This window comes from Dryobates pubescens, chromosome 6 (assembly GCF_014839835.1).
Source record: "Dryobates pubescens isolate bDryPub1 chromosome 6, bDryPub1.pri, whole genome shotgun sequence".
Lineage (NCBI taxonomy): Eukaryota > Metazoa > Chordata > Aves > Piciformes > Picidae > Dryobates > Dryobates pubescens.
Window position 1 is genome coordinate 14,775,077 of NC_071617.1, and position 26,875 is coordinate 14,801,951.

The 26,875-nt window shown below is 40.9% G+C and overlaps 1 protein-coding gene across 6 annotated transcripts in view; it reads right to left on the bottom strand.

Annotated features, from left to right (window-relative positions):
- REPS1 (RALBP1 associated Eps domain containing 1) overlaps positions 1-23,110 on the bottom strand; it is a 62,821-nt gene extending 39,711 nt beyond the window's left edge. For all 6 annotated transcript variants that reach the window (XM_054162657.1, XM_054162655.1, XM_054162658.1 and 3 more), the window contains exons 1-3: positions 22,895-23,110; positions 8,442-8,565; positions 3,226-3,422 (exon numbers count right to left, since the gene is read on the bottom strand). In XM_054162657.1, coding sequence (XP_054018632.1) covers positions 3,226-3,422; positions 8,442-8,565; positions 22,895-23,047 — 474 coding nt within the window. In that variant the 5' untranslated portion in view covers positions 23,048-23,110. The remainder of the gene's footprint in view (positions 1-3,225; positions 3,423-8,441; positions 8,566-22,894) is intronic.
- Positions 23,111-26,875: the final 3,765 nt, after the last annotated feature.

Consider the following 26,875-nt stretch of genomic DNA (forward strand, 5'->3'; position numbering starts at 1 on the left):
GATTTAAAAAAAAAAAAAACAAAAAAAACCCACAGAAACACAGAAGGCACAAGAACTCAATGTAATCTTAAATGCTAAAGATTGGCCTGAATTTACATTTTTAGAAGCACAGCTCTTCCTATCATGTTATAGAGACATGTATAGGTACATTAACCATGATGTATGTGTCAACAAAAGTGCTCCTACACAGGTCACACTGTCAGCAGAAGTATTCAAATCTACTCAAACTCTCTTATTTTTAGAGGAAAAAAAAATTGTTTATCTCTACTAGGATGTGCAGTCAACATGGCAACTAGTGAATGAAGACATCTTTCATTACTTGGGCTGACTCCTAGAATAAGTTCTGCATCTTCCATGACAGCTGGGCATGACTTCAGTCATCATCTATTAACACTGAAAATATTAACAGGATATAAACTTCTGGACAGTGCTGCATTTACATAACACTTAGCCATTGTAAACTAAAAATACCACCACAAAAATGGCTACAGATGGAAAATAAATTTAAAAAAAGTTACTGAACTTAGCTCACCCTTACTCATTTATAGCTACTCTTTGGAAACACAGCCTGACTAACACTTCCTGATACCCTGCCTTAAAGTGAAGCTCACTGAGGAGAGCTGCCAGAATAACGCATTGATAAAGAAATAGTTTTAGCTAAAACATTTCAGTAGACAATAGTTCAAATGAAATTATTTTACAAAAGCTATTTGTAAGTATTAGGCTATGCATAATGAATCTCACCAATATGAAAAGCTGCATATGAATGAATCCATTTTTTTAGGAGATGTGCATTAAGGCATCTTCTGATTTCAAACAATTAATATTTCATCCAGAATATGTTATGAAATCAATGTTATTTTGAAGTGGCAGGCATATTATCTAAGCCAGTAAACAGTTTTAAGGAAAAAGAAAACACACTCACTAATGGAGTAGCCTTCAGAGGACTGAGAGGGAATCTTATCAGCATCTATGAGTATCTGGCGGGTGGGTGTCAAGACAAAGGTGCCAGTCTCTTTTTGGTGGTGCCCAGTGATAGGGGGTAAGGATTAACAGGTACAAGCTAGAACACAGGAGGTTCCACCTCAACACCAGACACCTTTATAGTGAGGGTGATGGGACACTAGAACAGCTCACAGAGAGATTGTGGCATCTCCTTCTCTGAAGACTTTCAAAATCCACTTGGACACATTCCTCTGCAGCCTACCCTAGGTGATCCTGCTTTGGCAGGGGTCTGGACTCGATCTCTGGAGTTCCCTTTCAGCCTCTAACATTCTGTGATTCTGTCAGTATCTAATAGTTACGTAAGTCTCTAAAACTGAAATAGCCAAGCTTAACTTTGACATTTAAATTCTTCCAGAAAGAACAGTGATCCCTAGAAAAATGGCATGCTATAATTCACTTCTCAGATTTCATCTCTTTTTGTCCTCATCACTTAAAGAGGTGGCATTTAATGAGAAGTCACAGTCTGAACCTCATTCTAGCTTTTAAAATCTGAATGGCATCTTCAGGTAAAGACAACTGGATCAGCAATTTCTTTGAAATAAATCACATCTAAAAGCTGCATCAATCTTTCAGAAAATAACCCAATTAAGAGTATTGACAGGGTTAAGTGAGAAATCTGGACTCAAGCCTTCTCAGTTTGTTTCTAACGTGGTGTCGGATGACAAGAAGACTGTTTGAATGGATTCATTGTATAGTCAGAAATGCAGAATCAGTCACAGAGTTTTACAACAAGGTGCTAATTCAGACAATATTTCCCTGACATTCCAGACCATACAGCTTAAAACTGCTGGGCTCAGTGTTGTGTCATCTGTTACTTTTACTCCACGTCTCTTTTCTGGGACAGACCTCTCAAAGAACTAATACACAGAGTTTCTTTAGTTTCATGATCCCATGCAGGCTTGTGTGAAAGTGATACCAAGCTGCTTCTATCAGCCAAGACAGAGGAATGAAACTTAGATGCATACACATCTTCGTGAATATGTAGCTTCTTTATCCAGAACTTGGAAGACCTCAAAACAGTTTGTTGTTGAAGTTCACACCAGAACAAATTCCTCTATCCAATTACAGCTGTACACTTAAACTCAGTATCATGATGGAAGCATATAAAACACTATTTCAAACAAACTAAAAATCTATCATCAGATCAATGAGATTTGTGGCTGTTGATTTATTCATGAAGAACTTGGTAGTTTTAACATCCCTACCAAAGACTAGACAAACCAAGCTATCTTCAAATCTACTGCCAGCCCTCCTTTCATTAGTTTCAACCTTCAGTTTGAAAGGAAGGAAGTGACAGCCAAATACTGATTATGGATGATCTTTGCTCATTTTCTTTATATTGGATCAGAATGGTCTATTCCCTGCAAGCTCATGAGTTATTCCTTGATTCCCATAGAGGTGCTCAGGAAAGAGTATACCATGGGGAAGAAAGCTGGTCATGTAGACCCAATTAAAATTTAGAGTTTTTCTTTTCTACAAGCAAGAACACTTGAGTATAGTAAGAAAATAATTCCTTATGGAGAGAGTGTGTAAAGGCTATTAAAAAAAAAGAGGAATTATGAGGAGACAGAGTAGTAAGCCTTTGCAGTTTTTCAACATTCAAATAACCTATAGCTGAAGGTAAAAACCAGCAAGCAGAAGAAAATTAATTTTGTCATTATTAGAGCTCACAAAAATAACCCCCAAACCTGTGTGAAAATTTCTGTGACTTCTTGTACTCATTGTCTCAACAATTCAATAGCTGACCAATAAAATATAAGGCAGAGAAAAGTAATTGTGAGATTTAAAATTTGCTTTCTAAAACAGAATGCTTAAGATTTAGAGGTACTGGAGCACGTTAAAGGACTAGAAATTCATTACTGCACTACACTCAGCACCACTGTTCCAATGACCTGGAAGCCAAAGTAATCTAATAAATGAGGTATCAATATCATGATTTCAACTCAGTATTTGCTATCATATCTTATGTATTGAGTTTCTGTTGTGTCTCAATTCTCTGTTCATTACCACCAGTATTTTAAACATAGATTACACAACTTCTTAAAAAAGAAAAAAGCCACCTCCCACATGGAGGCATTTCAGAAGCATGTGTGGCCTTCCTGTAGAACATACACCAGGTATTTCTTTAAGAAACTGTATTGAAAGCAACAAAGCTTAGACCGCCCCTCACTGACGACTACGTAAAGTTGTGGCTGGAAGTCCCATTTAATCTTAACTTACCTGTTGATCAGTTGATGTACGCTGCTGAACTGCATCGTGGCTCACAGAGCCTTTTTTGACTTGTATCCTGCCAGGTGGAGGAGGAATCACACCTGAATACGAAGCTGAGCTATCAGCATCTGAAGAATACAAGGCTGTATGTCTTGATTCTTGTTCATTCTTTGACACAACAAATCTGGGAAGAGGGAGGTCTTTTACTGTTAAAAGAACAAAAGTGCAGGCCATTTACTATACAGAAGTATGATGCTTGAAAATAAAAATGTGGTTCTATTCTGTAATTAAAATTTTGAGCGTCTCAATTGCCTCAAACACTGAGACTGCTGCCATACTCAAGCATTTTTTCAAACAGCCTAATTTTCCAACAAAAAATTTACAGGCATTGCTCAAATTTACTTTCTTGCAGACTTCTTGCATCAGTTACTTTTGGTATTGAAAGTGAATCAGTGCTACTATCAATTGTATTAAAATCAGATGAAATTGCACAGTGTTTACTACATAAAAATTAAACCAAACTGTAAAGGGTCCACAGTATCCAACAACCATGTATCACAGACATCTTTATGTATCCAGTATTACAGAACAATGCTCCAGTAAGAACATAAATTCTTGATTTAAGCCTCCATCACTAAGCACAATTCAACATGCCAAACAGCTTTCATCAGAGATGGAGCATTGTGGTGGTTCAGGCATGTCCCAAAAGGGTCCAGCCCAGTGGGTGGGCACAGGAAGCAAGGTATTTCAACTCATAATGCCCTGCTCCCCTATAAGACATCAGTGGGGGGGTCCTGCACTTGCTCTTTCTTCCCTCACCACTACCTGGGTAATAGGGTGAGTTGCCCCTCTTGGGCGTGGCTAGGCCCAAGGCCGGGGTTGGGGGTGGTGAGAAAGAGCCCTGGGGGGGTTTGGGTGTACCCTCAGGTGGGAGCGGGATGCTTTTGGGTATGTATTGGGATCTCTCTTTTGTCACGGTGCTTGTGGTTCTCTGGGGGTTTTTTTCCCTTTTAAACTTTCCACCATTTTTTGCAATCCGTTTGTCTGAGTCTTTTCTTTTGCTCCTGCTGAGGGAATTGGCCTCTCAACCTACCACAAGCATGCAACAGCTTCTTGGCAAATTGTAATGGGTTGGAGCAGGTCCCCTCCCCACCACAGGCAGAAAAAAACGACTCAGGCAAACGGATTGCAAAAGTGATGAAAGTTTAAATAGAAAGCAGTGAATGTTACACAAAACCCAAAGCACAGTGACAAAGAAAGATCCCATCCCCACCTGAGGGTGCATGCAAAACCCCCAGGGCTCCTTCTTCCCCCTCCCTCTGCTAGAGGCTCCAACCCATTACACTAAGTTTGCCATTACCCATCACACAGATACACTGTTGAAGCAATTCCTGATGCTTTCCTCATACCTACATACCCAGTTTCACATTAGCACTGTACTCCACGTTGCACTAGGAAAGTGATTCATGTCTCTAAACAGTGAGCTACAGCCAGAGAACACATGGAAAAGTCACTGCATATGGAAGCGTATGTGGTTGGTCTTCATGTATATCATACATCATATATATACACAAGTGCAAATTTTCTTCCAGCAAAAATTGCATTCCACACTTAGAAAAGAAACATTATTTTGGAATAGGTGCTGCTCATTAATTTCTCAATTTTTACCATCCCAGAAGGAGAATTTTCTGGGACAGCAAAGGAACATCAGATTTAGAGGCTTGTAGTGTAATTACTAAACTTAGTATTTTACTACACTGCATATCTGAGTACTCAAAAAAGTTAATTAAGAATCAAATGGATGACACTTGTGTTGGATGGACTTAGTATTTAAAATTGTACTGTAGTCTCCACTCAGCAACTCACATAAAGCTAGCGTCCTGTCTACTGAAGAGACACACAGTGAACCAAAGACCAAGCTAAGAGTAACATTAGGAAAATTATTGACTAAAATGTATGTAGAACACAGACCTAAAAAGCAGATGTCCTAATATATAAGCTTTAACTAAAATTACATGTTTTACTTTGAGGAGAGAAAGAGAATACAGATTAATTATGGATGGCTCTAAGAGTTCCCTTCCTAGACCTCCTGAAGTGGAGTCTGGGCAGAACCCAGTTGGCCAGGCTGCTGAATACCAGTTTTCAAAGAATCATAGAATCAGTAAGGTTGGAAAAGACCTCAGAGATCATCAATTCCAACCTATCAACAACACCTCATGACTAACTAAACTATGGCTCCCAGTGCCACACCTAATCCTTTTTTTGAACACCTCTAGGGATGGGGACACCACCACCTCCCTGGGCAGCACATTCCAATGGCAAATAACTCTTTTTGTGAAGAACTTTCTCCTCACCTTGAGCCTAAACTTACTCTGGTGCAGCTTGAGACTGTGTCCTCTTGTTCTGGTGTTGGCTGCCTGGGAGAAGAGACCAACCCTCACCTGGCTACAACCTCCTTTCAGGTAGGTGTAGAGAGCAATAAGGTCTCCCCTGAGCCTCCTCTTCTCCAGGCTAAACAACCCCAGCTCCCTCAGCCTCTCCTCATAGGGCTTGTGCTCCAGACCTCTCACCAGCCTCGTTGCCCTTCTCCGGACACGTTCAAATGTCTCAATGTCCTTCTTAAACAGAGGAGCTTGGAACTGGACACAGTACTCAAGGTGTGGCCTCACCAGTACTGAGTACAGGGGCATGATGACTTCCCTGCTCTTACTGGCCACATTGTTTCTGATGCAGGCCAGGATGCCATTGGCCTTCTCTGACACCTGGGCACACTGCTGGCTCATGTTCAAGTACCCCCAGGTCCCTTTTGGCCTGGCTGTTCTCCAGCCACTCTGACCCCATCCTGCAGCACTGCATGGGGTTGTTGTGGCCAAAGTGCAGCACCCAGCACCTGAACTTGTTAAATGCCATCATGTTGGACTCCACCCATCTGTCCAGCCTGTCAAGGTCCCTCTGGAGAGCTCTCCTACCCTCTAACAGACCAACATCTGCTCCCAACTTGGTGTCATCTGCAAACTTACTAATGATGGACTCAGTCCCCTTTCTAGATAGATTCACCCCATCTAGGTCCAGCAGGTCAGGTGCGGTAGAAGTTGCCCCTTGATCAAAGAACCCAAAATTCCACTGCTGGCACCATCCCTTGAGCCATTCGTTGATGGCATGGGTTCTCCTGTTCCTGTCAGTGCACACCCCTGCCACTGAGGGAAGTGAGCAGAACACCACTTGAGCTCCTGCCCCATCAATCATCTGAGGGTCTTGAATTCCTTTTTGACTGTCCTGGTGCCCTTCTTATCAATCTTGCTGCTGCCAGCTTGGATTACCAGCAATGGGTAACCCAAGCTCAGGAACATTTTGTAAGTCTTCAGACTACTGCATTTTAGCTATTTAGTGGCTGCTACAACACTTGAATCATTCTAGAAGCAGGAACTTTGTAGACAGGACTGGAACCACTGCAACCAAGGCAACCGCCAACCAAAGCTAAAAACGGTTAGGGTAAAAATAAATGTTCTGTCAATTGTACTTGTCACATTTAGCAGATTTAGAACCAGTTAAAGAAAATCATTCCTAGAAGTCCAGAAATCATTACAATTATTTCCAGCTTTGTCAAGAATCAAGGAAATGCATTCCATTATAACAATTCCAATGGCTGCTAATTTTACAGCACCATATTTTTAACAATTATTTCTGTACCCTCCATTAAATGACTTCCTTCATTTTGAATTTTTATTTTTTTTTAAATATAAAATCTCCATTCAGTTAAGGAATCTTGCCTTAAAAGAAAACTAAGAATACAAAAACCCTGGGAAAAGCCACATACACAGATTTTAGTCTTTGTTTTCCTCAACTGATATTTGATAAGAAATCCCACAATTGTTCTATCAAGTCCCAGTTCTATCTGATATTAAGAGTCAAAGGCCCCCTTCCAACTTTCTGATTTCTGAGGCTCTCCACTACAATATGCTGAAGGTTTTAGAGTTGGGAACAGTCATTATAAATTATATCCCTAATTTTTCTTAACAGAATAGATTATGAGCAGAAAGGAGCTTGAATACCAGCAAACCTGTTTCAGTTAACTGAAACCATGCACTTTTCCTAAAAGCTACACAAAAAAAACCAACCATGAAAGTAGTATGTACTGTTTGTACAAGCCTAGAATAAACAGAACAGTGAAAGTATACAGAATGATTCCTTTCTTTTTTTATACTTTGTCAAATACTTCAGTCCTATCAGATTGCTTTTAACACAGTCCCCTTAACTACTGTGTAATCTGCATGCTTCAGACACAAAAACATTCTAAGCTTTCTTTTAATTACTAGCACATGTTAAGTGATACCATAACATGTATTCTACAGACAAAATCTACTAAGGAAGTCACCTTAATGCAAAGCTGTACTCCAGAAATAATTTCAAGTTCTGAATTGTGTACTACACCACAAAAGGCTACAGTGGCTTAGAAGTCACTACTTTATCTTCCTAAGGCTCTTTTCATCTTACAGAGCAACACTGACATGGGTTCACTTATGTCACTCAGAAGACTACATAGAGCCTTTGGTGCAGAGCCTCACACACCAAAGCTCTTTCTGCTGTTCTGAACTGTTTTCCTAGAGTGAGCCTTTCCCTGATCCTATTTGGCTACCCGCACCACAGCTGACCTTCGAAAAAGAGGATTAACAGGTGTTTTGGCTGATAACAGACTTCAAAGGCCTTTTACAGGTCAGGTTTTAACTAGAAAAATCTTTAACCACTAGTCTTCATATTTGTGCTTAGGGAGAAAACTGTCAGGCCAAGTGCAAAGGAACATGACTTTAGAAAAGATGAGCTTTCATTCGTTGCAATCAAGGCTTCATAAACTCAGTAGCTACAAGAGACTGTAAATGTGAATTCATTTTTTCCTTCTGCTAGTCCCTGCAGTATATTCAGAAGAACCCAAGTTCTCACATTTCGTATCTCTAGAATAAACTCGTACCTAATCAAGGGGCAGTAGTAGTTGTTTATTTAGCCCATGATGAACACAATACATATTCAGCAAGAATAAGGTATTTCAATTCATATTTCCCTTAATCTATGAATGAAGTTCCTCATAGACTCTCTGCAATTTTTAAGTTAGCACCATGTATAAAAAGACAGACTACACTAATTTACAAGGTTGATCTACAAAAGTCTGTGAACCAAGTATACAATAATTCCACCTGCCCCACCCCCCTCCTGCCAGTCCTGTGATTTACCTGTATTTAAGCTTTCCACTCTTAGAGGGAGACCAGATTGGGCCACAGCAACAAGTTTCAAAGCGATGTAAAACTGACTTCTTCCAAAATAGCCAAGTCTTGTTGCACCACAGAGCTCCATGATCTGAAAACAAAACACAGTTACTTGTACAATGGGATTTAAAACACAAATAGAGGCAATCTCATACATTAAACAGCACCCTGCCTTGCATAAAATGCTTGTAACAACTTCCTATACGCAATCTTACAGTAGCAACTTCATGTGCAACCCCTAAACATTGTGACAGGAGTCAGAGTATGCAAAAAAAGCAAAAGCACCATGTCTAAAACTTACGTTTTTCTCAATTATCCACATTTCCTTTCACCTACACTTTAGAGGTTCTGCTAAATTGATAAGGCAGAATAAGAGATAATAACTGAGGTCATGCTCCTTTAAAAAAAAAGGCAAACAATTTTTGCCCAAAAATAATTCTACAAAACCCACAAAAAAAAAAAAAGCCAAGCAAGCAAATCATAAACATCCTATGTTGCTATTAGCTATTCTGTCACAAGTTGTATCATTGAATCATAGAACCATTTTGTTTGGAAAAGAACTTTACAGTTGAGTCCAACCATTATCTATCTACGAAGCCTGGTGCAAAACCATGTCCCTTGGCACCACACCTATGCATCTTTTAAACACATCCATGGATGGCAATTCAACCACCTCCCAGTAACTGCAACATAAAACAGCATTCAACATTTTTAGTATTATATTGATGTAATCCAGAAACAGAAAATGAAGGCCTCCAAATAATTCTCAAAATTGAACAGTAATGAAGTTAGAGAAAGTCTGCCTCCAAACTTCCCCCTAAAGAGTTTCAGTGACAAGGCTAGAATTTAGGAAAGAGCTAGACAGTTGTAAATGATACCTTCTAGCCTCTTCTGATACAGGCTTGATAAAACTCAACTGTTGACTTCTAAAACAAACCTATAAAGCATTAATTCAGTCCACAAAGAAGTATCCACACACATGCATGGATTTCAGCATTGAAGGATAATGCAGAACTTCAGGTTCTCCAAACAATGCCACAGATGCTGTTTCATTTAAGAAATACAACTAAGTGGTGTTCTGTTGGGATCTTTACATCTACTCAAAGAAATGGTTAGCTTCCTCAGCACCCTCAGAGGTGCCCCATCTAATCTCACAAGCTTGAAACTGCTCAAAAGATCCACCAATCTTCTTGCAGTACTAATAATTTCTCTCCTCCTCCAACTCCACAAGGAAAGAAGCGACTGTAAATTGAGAGGTAACAATTTGAACAATAAAACTTTCTGGCATGAACATCTAAAATAAATTGCCTGTACCCAGCCTAATGTCCAAAATAACTACACTGAGTTTAAGTAACTGCCAGAACTAGAGCAATGGAGATTAAAGAGACAGATAGCAATTGAAACCAGTGTGATAGCAAAAAACCACTCTTTTTGAAGCACTGTATACCGGAAGAATGATAAACATCCACGTACTTGACTATGCCCAACACAGAAAAAGCTTGTGGATCCAGTGGCCTAGCACTGACACATGAATAACTGAGCAGATTCTGGAAAAGCTTCTTGTGAAAGGAAGCAGTGACACATGCGTTTGGAGCCTATGGTATCACTAAACAATAAAAGCTTTGGTCAGTTTCAAAGCTAGTGTTGGACTGGAAATTATCTTGTGTGGAGTTAATCAGTACTGCCAGATTGTAAAAAAAACTTCAGTTACAAACTGAACTAATAATTAAGCTACCATGACAGATAGATATTAGAAAGACAAGCATGGATTCAAATTAAATAGGTACACATGCAGAAAATATGCCAGATCTAAGTATCAATAAAAGGAAAAGGTTAAGGATATAAAAAAAACCCCACAACTAATAAAAAAAGAAAGTTCTTACACTGCTAAACAACAAACTGTCAAATTCACTCACAGATAGCCAGAGAAGTCCTATATTTCAAGCAGATTACAATCCAATCAGAAATACAACTGAAGGCTGAAGACAATAATTAAATGCAAACACCCAGTGGAGACTTCTCTGCTGCCAAAATGTTTGAACATACTCAAAACAGCCAATCTATAATCTCCCTGAAGGAGGATTTAAACATTCAACAGGTAATAAGCTACATTGACTGGGGGGGAAATAATAATCAAGGGATTGCTTCTCCAAGATCTGCATTTAGTGCTTTCATCTTCTTAGAAGGAGATGGGATAAGGAATTTCCCAAAACTCTTCAAGGATTGCAGAACCATCTTCAAGACAAATACTCCATCATCTGCTTAGATATGAAGATCCTGAGGTCACACTATAGCAGTTAGTTGGATTAAGGCACGCAACTCTGAAGCTCCAGTGTCACTAGAAGCTGTTGATACAAACAAAAGACACCAAACCCAAAAGGAACAAACAAAAACACCAAAGCACTACTCAATACAGTAGCTGTAAATTACAAAACTGCACATGCAGCCATCACACTGAAGTAACAGCAGCATCAACAATACCAGAAGCTGGTGCAGATCAGATAGGCACAGGAAAAAGCGTGTTGACAAATGACACCATTTCAAGCACATAGTTTCTACAACTCTTACATGCTTCAAATAAGAGGTCCTTGAACTTGGTAACATTTGTGAACCAAACCCACTACGGCTGGAGAACCTTTAAAAATTCCAAGTCAAGTAGAAAAAACACATCTCTACCAAATGTGATGAAACACTTTCCAGAACTCAGAAAGCCTCTCTAGGAGAGTTTTCCAGAATATCACAGTCCACCTGCCCCCAGGTTCTTCTACAAAGCAAATCAAACCCATCACCTGTAAGCATTATTTCCACAAAAGCACAACAGTATTTAGGCAGGGATGACTTCAGTGCTAAAACAATAAATGAAGCAACATGCATGCCACCTACATATTAAAGATTAAAAAATTTACTCTTTGTTGACAGTACCTACTGTTCCGTACCAGAGGGTGGCAAGAGGCAAGACCTTACGGCAGTTTTAGAAGGCTGGAACTTACAACACACACAGTGTATGCTGACAGAAGGGAGCAGCGAACCAGCTCATAGCAGGATCTTTTGTATCACCTCATCTAAACTATGATATGAACACAAATCTATCCACTAAGGATGAATAACAAAAAACCACATTCATATGAAGCAAGAAAGAAATGGGATTCTGAATATTACATTTGGTCCTGCTTTTATTAACAAATTCTTCATTTGGGGCATTCTAGTAGTCCTACTGCGACTTGAATTTTCATATTTGTATTATTGGTGTACTTAATAAACCCTGCTTGGAATCGCCTGCTTGGGAAGGTCCTTGAGATAATCCACTCCACTTCCCTTGCTCAAAGCAGGCTCAGCTACAATAGGTTGCTTAGGACCACGTCCAGTTGGATTTGGAATATATCCAAGAAGGAGGAGACTACACCCTCTCAGAGAAACCTCTTCAGGTGTCTGATCACACTTACATAAGAGATTTTTCCCCTTACATTTAAATGAAACAAGCACCATGAAAATATCATATAAAGCATGCATCAGAGATGCAAAACAATTTTTCATATTAATTTTACAATATCCGATACAAATTTGAGTTAAATCAGACCATATGAATATGCTTGTCCTTCGGTATTTAGTTTTGAGTTTTACTGTGCCCATTGACAATAACCTTAAAATCAAAAGCAAGAAATACATTTCCTTCTGAAAAAGGTCACAGTTACTTCAGCTAAAAATGCCAACAAATTAAAAACAAAAAAATTGGCATTTGGTTCTAGGTTATTTAATAAAAAAGTAACCAATTAGACTGATTTTGATTCACAGCTTAAAATGAAAAACATTATCATGTCAACAATGTTATTTATGTCCCTTATGCAGCAATACATTGATGACAATTCCAAAGGTCTCTACAAACTTCAGCATTAAATAAATCTGACAGGATGTTTTCCAAACCAGAAGTTTATTAGAATACAGCCTCAAATTGGGTCCTAGAGTATGCTGTACCACAAAGGTTCCTGAAGTCATGTAATCCACTCGCATCAGCTACAACAAAATTTAACTGTATCTCTACAGTGTAATGGAACCTGGAGCTAGATAAGTTAAGTTTAAAGAAAAATAAATCATTGTTGCTATAGCAGGAAAAAAAACAAAACACACCAATCTGACCATCACTACATACCAAAGCCCTATGAAAAACTACTTGCTTTTTCTAGGTTGAATGTTTCTTTCCTAGTAACTTGTGACCTTCTAATCTTGTTACTCTTCAGCCACCGCTCAACAGGATCAATTCCTGCCATTTCACTTATCTCAATCTGCCTCACTAATTGCAGACCGCAGCCTGACAGTGTTCTAACTACAATCTCTCAGCTATCAACTGGACAAAGCAACAGTGATTATTCATCAACAATTTTTAACTTTCCTTCAGAAAAACCTCACTTCAATGGTACCTTTTCTCAAATGCAACAGTTGACAGCACTGAGCAGCAGAAAGAAGACAAGAGAACTAACAAAGATCCTCCTTTTGATGAGTTATTTTTAACCAAGTCAAGTCTCTGACCCAGTTCTCTGCAAAGCTCTAGAAATGCTGGCACATAGTGACACACAAGGGGAAAAAAAAATAATAAAAGGAGACTGGACAAAAAAATTCATTAGAAAGTCCAAGTACCACTCTGAATTCTATTTCAGCACTAACAGCACTATGTGACAAACTTAAATAGTCTTAGAACTATCTGAAGACCATTTGATAAATGGATTTATAAAGGATATTGAGAACTACTACATATAATAAGTGTGAAGAAGTAAGCATTCATGTGCTGAACAGCAAGTATAACATTACCTCTAATAAATACCTTTATCTTATTAGGTACTTAGAAAGCATAGTAGTAAATATAGCTAACTACTTGATATCACATGCTTGGGAATTCTTAGTGTATTTGGGACATTGTTCTACTTCGTTGTGTAACAAATAGTAAATTTTCCTTTTAAGTCTTACAAACTGTTTCATGAAGATGGATCTCAGTGCCACAAACCTGGCTTAGGAACACAGACCTTTACAGAAATAAAGCCAATAGTACTGGAGGACTTCCAAGACAACACACTTTCTGGCAACAAACTATTTAGAGTCTCCTACTGTCTGAGCCTCTCCTTATACTTCTCCACCCTTGATTTTCAGACTGCACACATCCACAATTGAAGCAAACTGCTAAAATACCAACACTGAGTAGCTCTGACAATTTTCTCTAGATACTCTGAAGTACACTTTCTCATTCCACAGGACATTTCAGGTTCAATTAAATGAAATTTCAGAATTAATCACACCAGAAATAAAGAATTAGCTGTTAAAAAAACCCACACAAAACAAGCCAGCATTCTAAGCCTCAGAGGAATGATTCTGCCCTTGTATTTTGGGATCTGTTTTACCAGGGTATCTACTCCCTGAGTAAGTGGTGGCAGATGTGGAATCATGCTTCCACTGTTACCAGAAAAGCAGAAGACAAAAAGCACTGAAAATGTAACTGATTTATTACAAAGGTGTATGATACAGCCACATCTTGACAAGTTACTATGTTGAACACCACACCAAAAATTTAAAAAAAAAAAAAAAAAAAAAAAAAAAAAAAAAATCACAAAATTTTCACCTATTCTAGTACTTCTAAGCCAGTTATTTTAGGTCATTCCTGATCTCAACCCATTCCAAAAGCAGTCTGCAGCATCTCCTGTTGTTCCTGATAGCACGTATGCTTGTGGTGGATTAGCCTCACTTATCAAAGACACTTTCTAATGCAGTAGCTTTGATTTTTCCATTTGCAATCAAAATTTGTGGTCTAGGTAACAGCTCCTGCAAAGGCTATTAAAGCCATACACATGGATCTTACCTACAGAGCTCCACAGATCAGCAGTTCCCTTCTTGATTTGGTATTACATTGTAACCAACATCAAAGTACAAAGATGAGGCAGGTGCACCCTACACTCAACTACAAAAAAAGTTCAAGATACTAGTTTAAAGGGGCCATTTCTCCAAAGATCTAGAGCCATAAACTGTCCCATTTGACTATAACTGAAAAACAAATCATTGCCAGATATCCTCCAAAAAAGGACAGAACAAAGAGGCATATTCCTTTCTGACACGTTCAATAGCACCAACAAAGGAAAATCCAGACAACCAGATTAACACTCACTCAGAAAGGAGCTACTGCTCTCCCAAGTAAAAAGTGATAGCTGAAATACCTGAAGGTAGTGTTTCTCTCTACCTTCATTAAGATTCTCTCTACTGATGTTCTGGCAGAGCAGGTGTTTGTGAGAGAGGTACCTTACAATCAGTAATGCCAATAAAGAAGCAAGACATGGAAATAAATTAAAAGTAACAAAATCTGAAACAGATGAGACAGCCTAGGGACCTGAGAGACCCATTACTAATTTTTGACACAGAGAAGCTCCTTTAAAAGTAGATATTCCACATACCTGTCTCCTCTTACCATGCAATTTTACTTGCTACTAAACCTAAATAGATCCTCCCCTACTGTGCTCTCAGCTGCACAATTCCCAATTTGTGAGCACTAACTCATCTGTTTGATCCCACAGCATGATTACTCCATTTGGCAAGGCAGCAAAAAGTTACTGTGTTAGTTATCTGCCCTTTTATTACAAGCAATCTGCCTACTGTACAACCAACCAACACCTCAGCAGCTACAAGGCACATGGGAACACATGGCTGGTAGTACAAGTTTGTTTGTCTCTAAACTTCTTGTAAGGCTTCAGTCTCCAGAAAATTGTATGCTTTGCATTTAGGAGGGGCAGAAAATGAAGAAGTGAGGCATTCTGTTCAGTTGACACATTAAGAGCACTTTTTAACTCCAACTTTTCTGCCTTGCCCAACAAAGTTGTCCTCAGAAAGATATATTCACACATCAAGCTAAGAACTGCCCTCAAAACAAGGGCATCTCCTTTTTCCTGGTGGTGCCATGAAAGGTTCAAGCAATAGAAGACAAAGAAAGACACTTCAGCAAGTAAGTTCAATGCCTGAACCAGACTGCTGATTTGAGACTCCAGGAGGATTCTGTAACACTGGTGGGATTGTATCTTATAGAATGAGCAATAGCAGGCAATGTATCCATATAAGCACCAAGAAAGCAGCTAGCCTCAGCAGACACTGGAGAGATATTTTACAACATTAATATATTTAGCATATTAAATTATTACTTAAATAGGTAGTGCAAGAGAGGTCACATGCTTTTTTTAAAGTTTTTTTATTGTGGATGCTCCTGCCATGAAGTATTTAGTTGTGTATTTTTCCTGCAAAATTTCTTTAAGTGATAAATGCTGAAGAGAACAGCATTTACAGACACATTTCAATTCCTTTTGGACCTCCTTTATAACTGCGGCATTCCAATGATTGAAATTCCTTACTAGTAATTGTTTTTGACTTTCCCCATTTTATTATTTTCTGCACACATCACCTTCCATCACTATGCCAGAAAAAAACGTAAGACAAAAACCCTGAAAGAATGAACACAAGCTTCTGGCTTTTTGCTAATGTCAAGTGAAGACTAAGGCATTCTCAGATCCACGTATCAGTGGTCATGCTGTGGCCTGGCCAAAAAGTACTGCCCTGATCTGGTCTTGTTATGCCTGAGCACTTCCATACAAGTTTACCTGAAGCTACTGCACCCACTGCTTTACACTGCTTTCCCATCTTAATCTGTTTTCTTCTGAGCAATCTGACCAACGTTAGTTACTAAGCTCTGCACTGCTCTCCTCCCAAGTCAGGCCTACAACTATTAACAACCTGTCTATCAAAGTTTAAACAAACCACAGTTAAAAGTTCTAAAATCCACACATTTAGAGAGTTGTATTTTAAATTCAGAACAGAGCTTCCAACACTGGGTCTTACACCATTTTAGACGTTTTATTTCCAAAAAGAACAAGTCATATGCACTACTGCAGTAAGAACAGACTTTTCTTCAATTAATGACTAACAAACAGTCAGGAGTAAGTTAGCACCTAATGCTAAATTTTACACAGCTTGGCCCTGTCACTCTTTTCTGGGATTACAGAAGTTGAAAGTTGTATTTGAAACCAAATCTACTCATTGCTCTGTTACCATAGCTCATGAGCACTTTAGATGTCAGAAGTCAACCATCTCAGAAATTCAGGTCTGACTGTCACCTTTTTCAAGCTCTTTAACCCATCAAAATACAGCTCTTCTGCACAGACAGCATGCCTGAATTTTATAGGTTTGGGGTTTTTGTGCAACAAGTGCATGGCATAATTTAACTCTTTAAACACCAACCCTGGTTGGAAAAACAATGAAGTCACAAACATGACCATCAGCTCAGTACATTAGTTTAGAAAGAATGACACTGTTGGCTGAATAATAATTCTATGATCTAAAGAAATTGTAAGGAGAAAGAACAAGCAAAAACCACATTATTACACTAATCATTACTGGAACTCCAGCAAGAAAAAAGTCAGACAGTCAGAATATTGCTCCCACACTCACTTCTGACTAAACCTGAGCGAAGAGCAGAACTTGAATCTGAAGTCTAGGAATTCTACAAGAAGGACTAATCTAAATGGCTAATATTTATGACCTAACAGGTGTAAAGCTTGTCTGTAAGGGCTAATGTCTTGAAAGCCAGCAAACATAGTTGAAAATTTAGAGACTGCCAGCAAAGTCCTATAATTTCCTAGTACCTGCAGTAATATTTATTAGACTAAGATGAAGGCATATTTCCCATTTTTCACTGGCAATGGGTGAAGTGCTCAAAAATTGTAATACAAAAGAATCATCTTTACAAGCAAAAAATATCAAGTTCACAGTCCACAATTTTGTGCAGGTTCCTTGATACGAAGACAGCTGGATTTGCCAAAGGCCCTCATATTTCTGGATAGATTTCAGAATTCTATCCAGTCATGCCAGGAAGGATATTAATCATCCCTGCTGCCACCTGACAGCACATTTAAAAGAAAAAAATAAACTGTTTTCAAACAAAGCTGAGCTGTGCTACTTGAAATTAGCCGAGTGCTTGCTAGCACATGTAATTATGAAGGATTTACTATATAAGCAACTATACAGTAGGAATCCCAGTCAAGGCATTTAAGGGCTCAATATAATTACATTGAGAAGTCAGTCAAAAATAAATGTAATTCTAACAGACTTAATCTACACTCCTAAAGTTCTGTTATTAATTTCTTGCCTTTCGTTTCACAAACAATTATTATTCTGACTAAATGCTGCTGAGATACGAAGCTACTCAAACTAATTAACTGCAAAGGGAAAGTAGTTTGCAACCTGCTATAACCTTTGAGAAGGTAACATCATTAAAGTGAACATTTCTACCAGATTTCTGCAGAAAACTCCAAGCACAATTCACAGGATGCAAAGCAGACAAAGTGCCATTTCTGGCACAGAAAGCAGACTGCTTATATATCTCATCATTACAGAGAAATAAAACGAACCTACTGCTCAGCCAAGAGAAAAAAAATACTGCAGTAACATTTGAGGGGGGAAACCATGCAATTCACAACCTGGGTATTCTTAACTGCAGAGCCAGGCACTGTTTGCATTCACAACAGATTCCTAACAATTCTTATTTCCTAAACAAGAATGGAGTTATGCTATAACATATATACAAACATCTCTCCAACATACAAATACTACATATAAAATGTGTATGTAGATTATGTATGGTTATAATCACAAAGGCTACAGACTCATCTGCTTTATGGTGCTCAGGAAAAAACTGCTACGAATTAGCAAGAAAAATCCTACAGTTGCACATTTCTACACCAGAAAAGACCTTAGCTGTGAATATTGTCTCCAAAGAAATTCCATTCAGTTTCAAAACAACGTCAAGTAGAAAACCTCTGAGCTTTACAAAACAGACAACAAATCCAAAATGTTTTGGTTTGACACCAGTGATTTCTTTTTTAAAATTTGGGATTGTTTACAGATTAGGTAGAGGTTAAAGTCAGGAGAGGAATATATCCGTGTTTTTTAAAGATCTAAAGGTGCTATGTAATTTTGAAGAGACTCCAGATCCAAAATACTGAAGGGAAGGCAAGTAATTTGACACATGCAGGGAATTCTAGCTTCTTATCCCACCAGTTCTGAAAAGATAATAAATTCAGCAAATTAACCAGAACAAGACTGAGTCTGCCACATGTCTGCACCTCACAGGTAATCCTAAGCATAGCTCAGCTTCCATTTGCAGTTGTCATTCAGAAATTGTAGTTGATGAACAAGGCTTTGTGCTAAGAGCCTGGACTTTACAAGAAAGCAGCTGCATCACAAGCATGTCCTTCCTTACGACTTTTGATGTGAAGGCAGCAAACTGACAGACTTAAGGCAGACAACCAGAGACAGCAACTTTTTCCATCCCATGTTCCACACGAGAACAATCAAAACTAATGCCTGTAGACTCCTTAGAACTAAAAAAAAAACCCACCCCAAACACACACACATCCCCCCCCCCAACCAACAAAAAATCCCAACCACCTTGGAGTTGGCTTACAAGGGTCAAAATTAGGCTTTACACTAGGTTTTGAACAGGCTAATGCAAGTATATTGGAATTGAAGACTCTCAACATAATTGTAAAATTAATCATTTCAAAGACTTTCTAATACTAAATTTGAAGTCAGGTAACATTGCTGTACGATGTCAACAAATTCACAACATGTTTTTTGTCTCACTCTAGCTTTTACAAGGAACTTCACTATGAGTACCAAGTACTGACTTTAAGAGTATATCTACATTAGTGTTCTAGGTGAGATGTAAAATGTGCTTTGAAAGTCAATTTCCTGATCATACTCCCAGCTCTGCCTCATACTGTGCAGCCACACCAGAATAGGCAACTAGTTAGTTGTCTTTTGTATGAAGCTCATCTAGAAAATACTCTCTAGGAGTGCAACCAAAGAATCCCAGCTAATGTTCAGTCTACAAGATCAGGCCAGAACTTTATCAAAGGAAAACTTCTCCAATAGTTACACAGGGCTGATGGCAGCTTATCAGTATCACTTGTGTCATACCACTTGCTAATACTGATGCACATTCAACTAAGCCATAACTCAGGCAGCTGAGTCAAGTGAAAAGTAACTTGACAAAACTCCCTAACTTTTGGCTGAACAAGCTCCCTGAACCAGCCCACTGTCTGTTCAAATGAGTGTCAGTGCCAGCATAAGGCAGTTCCAGCTTCTAGTGGTTTAAGCTACCACAAAACCCACACTAGGTCACAACTGAAATATCTAATTGCTCAAGAAAAAAATAAAGTTCTCTTTTCACTCCAGCCGTGTTTCCTTCCTTGTGCCAGCACTGACATTCATTCAGCCTCACGTTTAGCTGATACATAGTTAAAAAAATCAACAAAAAGTTGTGATTAATCTTCTGTCTGCACAGACCCTGATGACAGCATACAACAGCACTGGCTAGCACTTTGCAAGGAGAAACAGCAGCAGGAACACGCGGCTGGGGGAAGGGGGAGAACTGAACCACCTACTTCAGCAGCAATTCACCACTAGATTGGTTTAGCTGCAATGTGAAACCACACCCTGAAAGCAATTTAAAGACTCATGTAACTGTGAAGTAGCTGGACTTGTTCTCCCAACACACTTTTATCCACTGTTTTATGCAAATCCTGATTTCAGGGATGTGCACAAAAAAGCAGAAATATGGGTTAATAAAGACTGGTATTCTCACATGTGTGGTTAAGGTAACACCTCCAGTGTAGCATTTCTGTTCTGGCAATAAGGCTGCCCTTTTGTAGAAGTGCACCAAGTGGATAGACAGCTTTTCTTTCACATGGTTTTGTTGCTTTGTGAACGTATGATTTGTATTCAGCAACCATAACTGTTCCTATTTTCCAGAGATTCATTTATTCCCATTTAACAGTCAACTAACAATGTCTCTTAGAGACAGAAATGAGAATGATTAGGAGCAATTACCCACACGTATTAACTTTTCCTGCTGCAAGACAGGTATCTCACAAACGTAACTCTTTGCAGGAGCGGTTGCATGTATATCCAACCTTTAAGCAACAGATTTGCAAGCAAAACAAGTTACAAATCTAAAAATGCAAATATCACACATTTTCATTTCTAGCACTCAATTCTGAATTATTCAGTAGTATGGGTCTGCAGATACCTTTGAAGAGGGAAAACGTTGAGGTAGATCCTCAGGACTACTTGGTCCTGGTAAGTTTGAAGATTGGTACTTTTGCACTATGTTTTGCACACCTACCAAGGTACTTCGCATTTGCATGGCTATTACACTTGTACTCCAGGATTATATAAGCATTGGGTAAATGAATTGAGCTCCTTTCCCCACCAGCATCAAGTGCTTCAAACGAACAGGTAAGAACACAGCACTATGCAGTCAAAAGAAAATTCTATCTTCTCCACTGGGTTTCCTTATTTGTTAAACTACATCATCTTGAGGTTTTAGTTACATAGTCACAGCTTACAGAATGTTAAATGGAATTTCTCGAAGAAGCCCTCATCCAGTGTGTTCCTTTGTGTGTTAACCTGAGGTACAACCACACCTTAAAGAGAACATAAACTAGACAAGTAGATTCTCTTGCTCACAAGTACAAGGCACTTTACAGGTGACCAACAGTGATTGCATGAGGTACTTGTAAGGGGTCAAACTGCTAAGGGCATTTTGAGTTTCTTTGTATTATTTACAGTCTCATTCCTGAGGCAATCTAATATCTTGTTTGCCATTTTAACTACAAGGTTTTCCTTAAGATCACTACAGTGATAAGCAAGGTCTGCCTGCTTCTTGAGTTAATGTACTTAGAACCCATGGAATGATGTCTGAATAGTTTCTCTTCTTCAGATGCAATCTAATTTGCAAGAAAATATCTGACCTTCCCTGCAACAGATAAGGACATAATGTGGCCGTTTACATTTAAAATTCCAAGTCTTTTTCAAGCTTTTGTACTAAATCCTTGCAGAAAGCAAAATCTCTAGCACTAGCCTGCCTTATCTATACAGCGATTCAGGCAAGTTCTATGGAAAACAGATTTAAAATACAACAAAGATGTTAACATTCACTCTCCTGGGATAACTTTTCTAAAATTGGTTGGTCACACAAAAGATGTAGTGTGTGGCCCTGAGAAACTTCACTCACTAAGCATGCAGACTCTGTTATCATTAAGTCCAGTCTAACAAGTCATCAAGTAAGATATTAACTAGTTTTACCAGTAATATGCATTTGTTATTCATCCCTCTTCCACTTTCTAGCATCTTAAACTATTTTAACTACCCGAGCCCAAACCACATCAACAGCAATCCCAGTTACTGCTGAAGTATTCTCCTAAGTCTGGTACTAAACTGCAGGATGCTGAAATTTGTGTAATCTATTTCTGGCTACAGTAACTTTAAAGCTGTTAAAAGGGTTGCTTATCTCACTAGGATGAGGATGAAACTGCATAAAAGGCAGCATGGCTTTTTAGATAGTTTTACCCACAGCAGTTAAAAACTACATAAACTCCAAAGCACCGAACAACAACAACAACAAAAGGAACTGCAGAAGCAGCAAATTATTACAAATAGCTGTTTGTAAGAGCAGTTCACTGGGAATACTTTCCTCAAATAGTTACACATGGCACATCAGAACAGACTTTCCCTTCTGTAGGTCAGCAGCTCTACAATGCTGCTACTACTTTTCAGACATAATCTGGCAAAGGAATTAAGTGTGAAAACTGTACACATATGTACTGCAAGTATAGGTTCGTGTCGTTCCTAACACTGCATTTTTTATTGCTGGAAGTGTTCAGATGACTACAGGTAAGTTAATACCTACTGGGTATCGATATCCAAAAAAGACTGCACATCTTAGGTGAAGTGGATCAGCATCAGTAGCACCCAACGATACAAACCCAGATTTCCTTCTACGCTGCTCTTCATCAGCAGACTGTGGGATAAATCTGACCCACGTCCCCAAAATCCGTTGAGATTCTCATGCTTTAGACGGCCTCTGCGACATGAAGCAAACAACACGCTTGCCTACCAGTTGCTGGACACGGCCAGCAGAGATTATCAGCAGCCCTTCCCAGCCCTGTAGACAAGAGGCCCCACAAGTACGTACGCGGGGGCCTGCTACAATCACACTCAGCGCAGCAACTAGCTGCAGCCCCCGCCCTTCCCTCCGCGCCGGCGAGACTCAAGCCTTCTGCTCCTGCCCGGCCTCAGGTGGCCGGCTCCAGGGCCGGACAATAGCTCACGAGTATCCTGGCGGGTCCCTCTCCGGCCTCCCCGGCCCGCCACCGTTGGCGGGATGACCCCTGCCAAAGGGCTGCTGAGGCGGGCAAAGGGGTGAGGGCCGAGCTGAGCGCGGCAGAGGGGAGGGGCGGCAGCGCCGAGCGGGGCTGTCTCCCCGCGGGCACTAACGGCGAGGCGGTGCCCAAGCCCGCTGCACCCCCCTCCCCCCCACCCCGGGAGCCCGCAACGGCTACCTGCATGACCACGTCGTTGGGCAGCTGCGCGGCGCGGAAAAGCTCCAGGACTCGCCCGTTGGACGCCACTTTCTTGGTGCTCTCGGTGTCGCAGTAGGAGAAGAGGTCGCAGTAGTAGCGCTGCTCCGCCTCGCTCAGCGTCAGGCCCTCCATCTTACACCCCGGCTCCGCGCGGCGCTGCTGCTGCTGCTGCCGCCGCCACCACCCCGCATCCAACGGCGGCGGCCCGGCTGGTGCTGTGGGTGTGCAGCGGAGAGCGCGCGAGGCTGCCTCGCGCGGCGCGGCGCGGCCCGGCCCGTCGCGGGGGTGGGGGAAGGGGGGGAAAGCGCCGCCACCAGCCGCCGCCGCGCGCGAGCGGCTGCTCACACCTTCCCCCCACCAACCGCCCACCCGCTCCGCCCTCCCGCCCACACGGCGGCGCGCTTGCGCCTTCCTCCGCGCCTGCGCCGACCGCCCGGCGAGAGCGCGCCCCGGAAAGGGTGCAGGGAGAGAGTGCCTAGCGCCGGGCGAAGCCGACGCCTGAGCACGACGGGGACCCGGTCCCCACCGCACGAGCGGTGGTGGCGGAAGCGCCAGGCCCGGGGAGGCGGGGCTAACAGGGGAAGGGGCCAACAGTATTCCCCGCGGTGCGGTGCCGACTCCCACAGCAGCACGCCCGTAGCTGGGCAGAGGGTGAGGGTAGTGGTAACTGTCCGGGCGCACCGCCCCTTTCCGGTCCCGGATGTGCGGTACGGCCGAGAGTGGCAGCGCCCCCTATTGGCATGGCGGTACGGGGAGCGAGTGCCGAGACGCCCTGAGCTCTCTTCGGCGTGCTGTGCCTATAGCGCTGCTAGGCAGGCGCTCGGCTTCCGGGGGGAGCTCCCGCTGTCTTCGGGACAGCGGAGTGGACGTCCCTCGCTGGCGTAGCTGTGACTGCCGCCAACTGCTGAGGGCCCCGAGGAAGCTCCCCAGGAAACCGCGCGGGGCTGGGCGGGCAACCCGCTTCCGCAAGGCTTTGCGGGTCCCTTGCCTCGCTTGGACGCTCCACAGCATTCAGCTCCTGCGGACCAGTCCGGAAAGCACACGAGAGCAAGCCAGCTGCACCAGCGGGAGGGGATACGGCAGGGCTGAGCAGCATCCTTCCAGGGGGGTGCTGACACACGGGGCCATCACCGCTACAAGTTCTCTTGGTAACTGGTGAAGAATACCATTCTGCTGTAGAGGCCCAGCTACAATTGGTTGCTACCCTCAGCTTACTGTCTCACAACACCATGTAACGCACAACAAGGGGCCCGGATAAGAACTCTCTAGGTGCGTCAGTCATCTGAGGAAGGACAGACAGAGCTCGCTTCCCCTTCAGCCTGAGCTCCCCTCACTCTGCGCATCTCTTGGCTGTGTATTCCTGGTCTTGCTGTGTTTCCCTGAGTAAATCTATGCTCCCCCGCTGCATTACGCTAACATTGTAAGTTCCCTCCAAGTAGCCTTGGTTTCTGGAGGGCGCAAAGGGCATATGCAGAATGCCACGATCTACACCCTTTTGATTGTGATACTCTGCTATGGTGGTGGTCCACTATTTCAGAATAAGAGGCAGCCCCTCATTTTAAGGTCTTCTTTTTCCCTTTTCCCACTTCACCTTCCATGACAACTGTCCGTTTTTCTCTTTACAGATTGTTGTTGTCAATTGCTCTACTTCCTTTCAGCACTTCATCCTTTCCACCTCTTAAGGTAATCATGTTCTGAACTTAGACACTGATCTTCCTTGCCATCTGCAACACGCAGTATATCCTTTTGCTGTTAACTACAGTTTCCAAAACCCACTGATGGGATAGCTCACGGTTTACAGACAAGATCTTCCCAGAAATGTGCTTTTTTGACCCTGAGTGATATTAATGGTGAAACCACACACATTAGTCACATTTCTCAGTTATACAAACTACACCATACTGAAGAAATAATTAACTTTTAAAAATTATTACCTGGTTATTAGGATTTTATAGACAAAATACCCAAGGGAAGGTATCATTAGTGATACGCTTTTGATACAGTATATTTCAGCCTTTGGTACATGCAAAACTTGATTTAACATCCTTGAATTATGATTTGAACAGAATAAGAAGATGAACTTTTCTTTGCTCTTTAGGTATTGTGCCTTTTATTCTCTCTTTCTAATGTATCTTCTTGGAAATGAGAGCTCTGAATAGTTAAGAATTATTCTGTGTCCCCCCAAATGCCCAATTATACTCTTATTGCCTGTGAAGCAACTCTTATGTGACATATATTAGTATCACCAAGGTTGGAAGAGACCTCAAAGATCATTGAGTCCAACCTGTCACCACAGACCTCATGACTAGACCATGGCACCAAGTGCCACGTCCAATCCCCTCTTGAACACCTCCAGGGATGGTGACTCCACCACCTCATTCCAATGACGAATGACTCTCTCCGTGAAGAACTTTCTCCTCACCTCGAGCTTAAACTTCCCCTGGCGCAGCTTGAGACTGTGATCCCTTGTTCTGGTGCTGGTTGCTAGAGAGAAGAGACCAACCCCTTCCTGGCCACAACCACCTTTCAGGTAGTTGTAGAGAGCAATGAGGTCACCCCTGAGCCTCCTGCAGGCTAAGCAGTTATCCTTTTAAGAGATCCAAGTTAGAGAAAACCATCATCATCATTGGAAAAACAAATCTAATGACCCACATGGAAGGAAGTACAAAGTTGTTTCGCTGCCTGTAACAGCGCTTAGTAACAGAGCCAAATTATACATCAATAGAATATTGTTTTTTAGAAAAGGAATACTTTTCCAACTTGATATGCAACCAGAAATATGTATGTCTATTTCTACTTAAAAAACCTCTGAAGTAATGTTTTATGCATTTAAGGGAAATGCCAGTTAAAATACTGCTCAGATTTCAGTATCTTTGTCAGATGTAAAATTACTATTGGTTTTAAAAATCTGGTTAGAACACATACTGAGACTCATTTCTAAAAATAAAAAGTCATACACATATGCAGGGTGTAGTCTTCCTCAGCTGGGAGAGTCATGTCTAGGGTCTGCCTGCTTTTGGTGGGCCTCTGAATCTCTTGAGTTCTTAATACAGTTAGTGGGTCTCCTGTACTACCTTATTTGCATTAAAGTGAGCTATGTGCTCCCGCTTATGTTTTTATTTTATCAAAGCACTTTCAAATAACTTGCAGCATTATTAAGTATGTATTTGGGTCTACTTTCCATCTTGCACCTGGTTCCCCAAGCTTAGAAGAATGGCCCCAAGGTTATTTGTCATTGCCTTTCTAAATTCTTCTGCATACATAATGCTGTAGAGCAGGTTTTACAATCTCTGCCAATATACTCCTTTACTTGCAGCTCATCAGGAGTTACAGGAACTTGTTCTATCCTGATTATTTAGTGGAAAGACAAGTAGATTAAGGCTAGAAATGAATGGGAGATGTTTAAAGTCTGATGTCTCAGACTTTAGAGCTGATCTGCCTGATGTGTTTGAAAAAGAAGATGCCTTTGGAGGTAGGGTATTTTATTCCCAGACAGAAGAGTATTTTGAGAATGGTATCAACACTTACCAATGCAAGAAGCCCCTGTTGTGCTTTTCTAAAAGCATCCCTACTTCCATTGTATACAAGCAATATTTTAATGCAAGGATAGCCACTCTGCAGATGTTTGTACTCATACGTTTGTAAATTTCTGTATGTATGTTGTGTGTGCTACAATTTACAACCTCTTTCCAACCACCCTTGGTGTTTACATTCTTGCAATTTTGAAAAAGATCTGTTTGTCATGTGGTGAAGTTTCACCTGCTGCTGATTTTACCTTCCACAAAATGTCATCCATATTTCTGTTCTACTAGTCCTGCTGGGATTGTTTCTCCATCAGAAGGACATCCCACATCTAAGGCTATAGTGGATGAAAAAAGTCCTTTCCACACAGAGCCATGTAGCAGACAGTAACAAGGAAGGGGATGCTGTACAAGGGGAGTGCCTTTGCAAGGCACATAC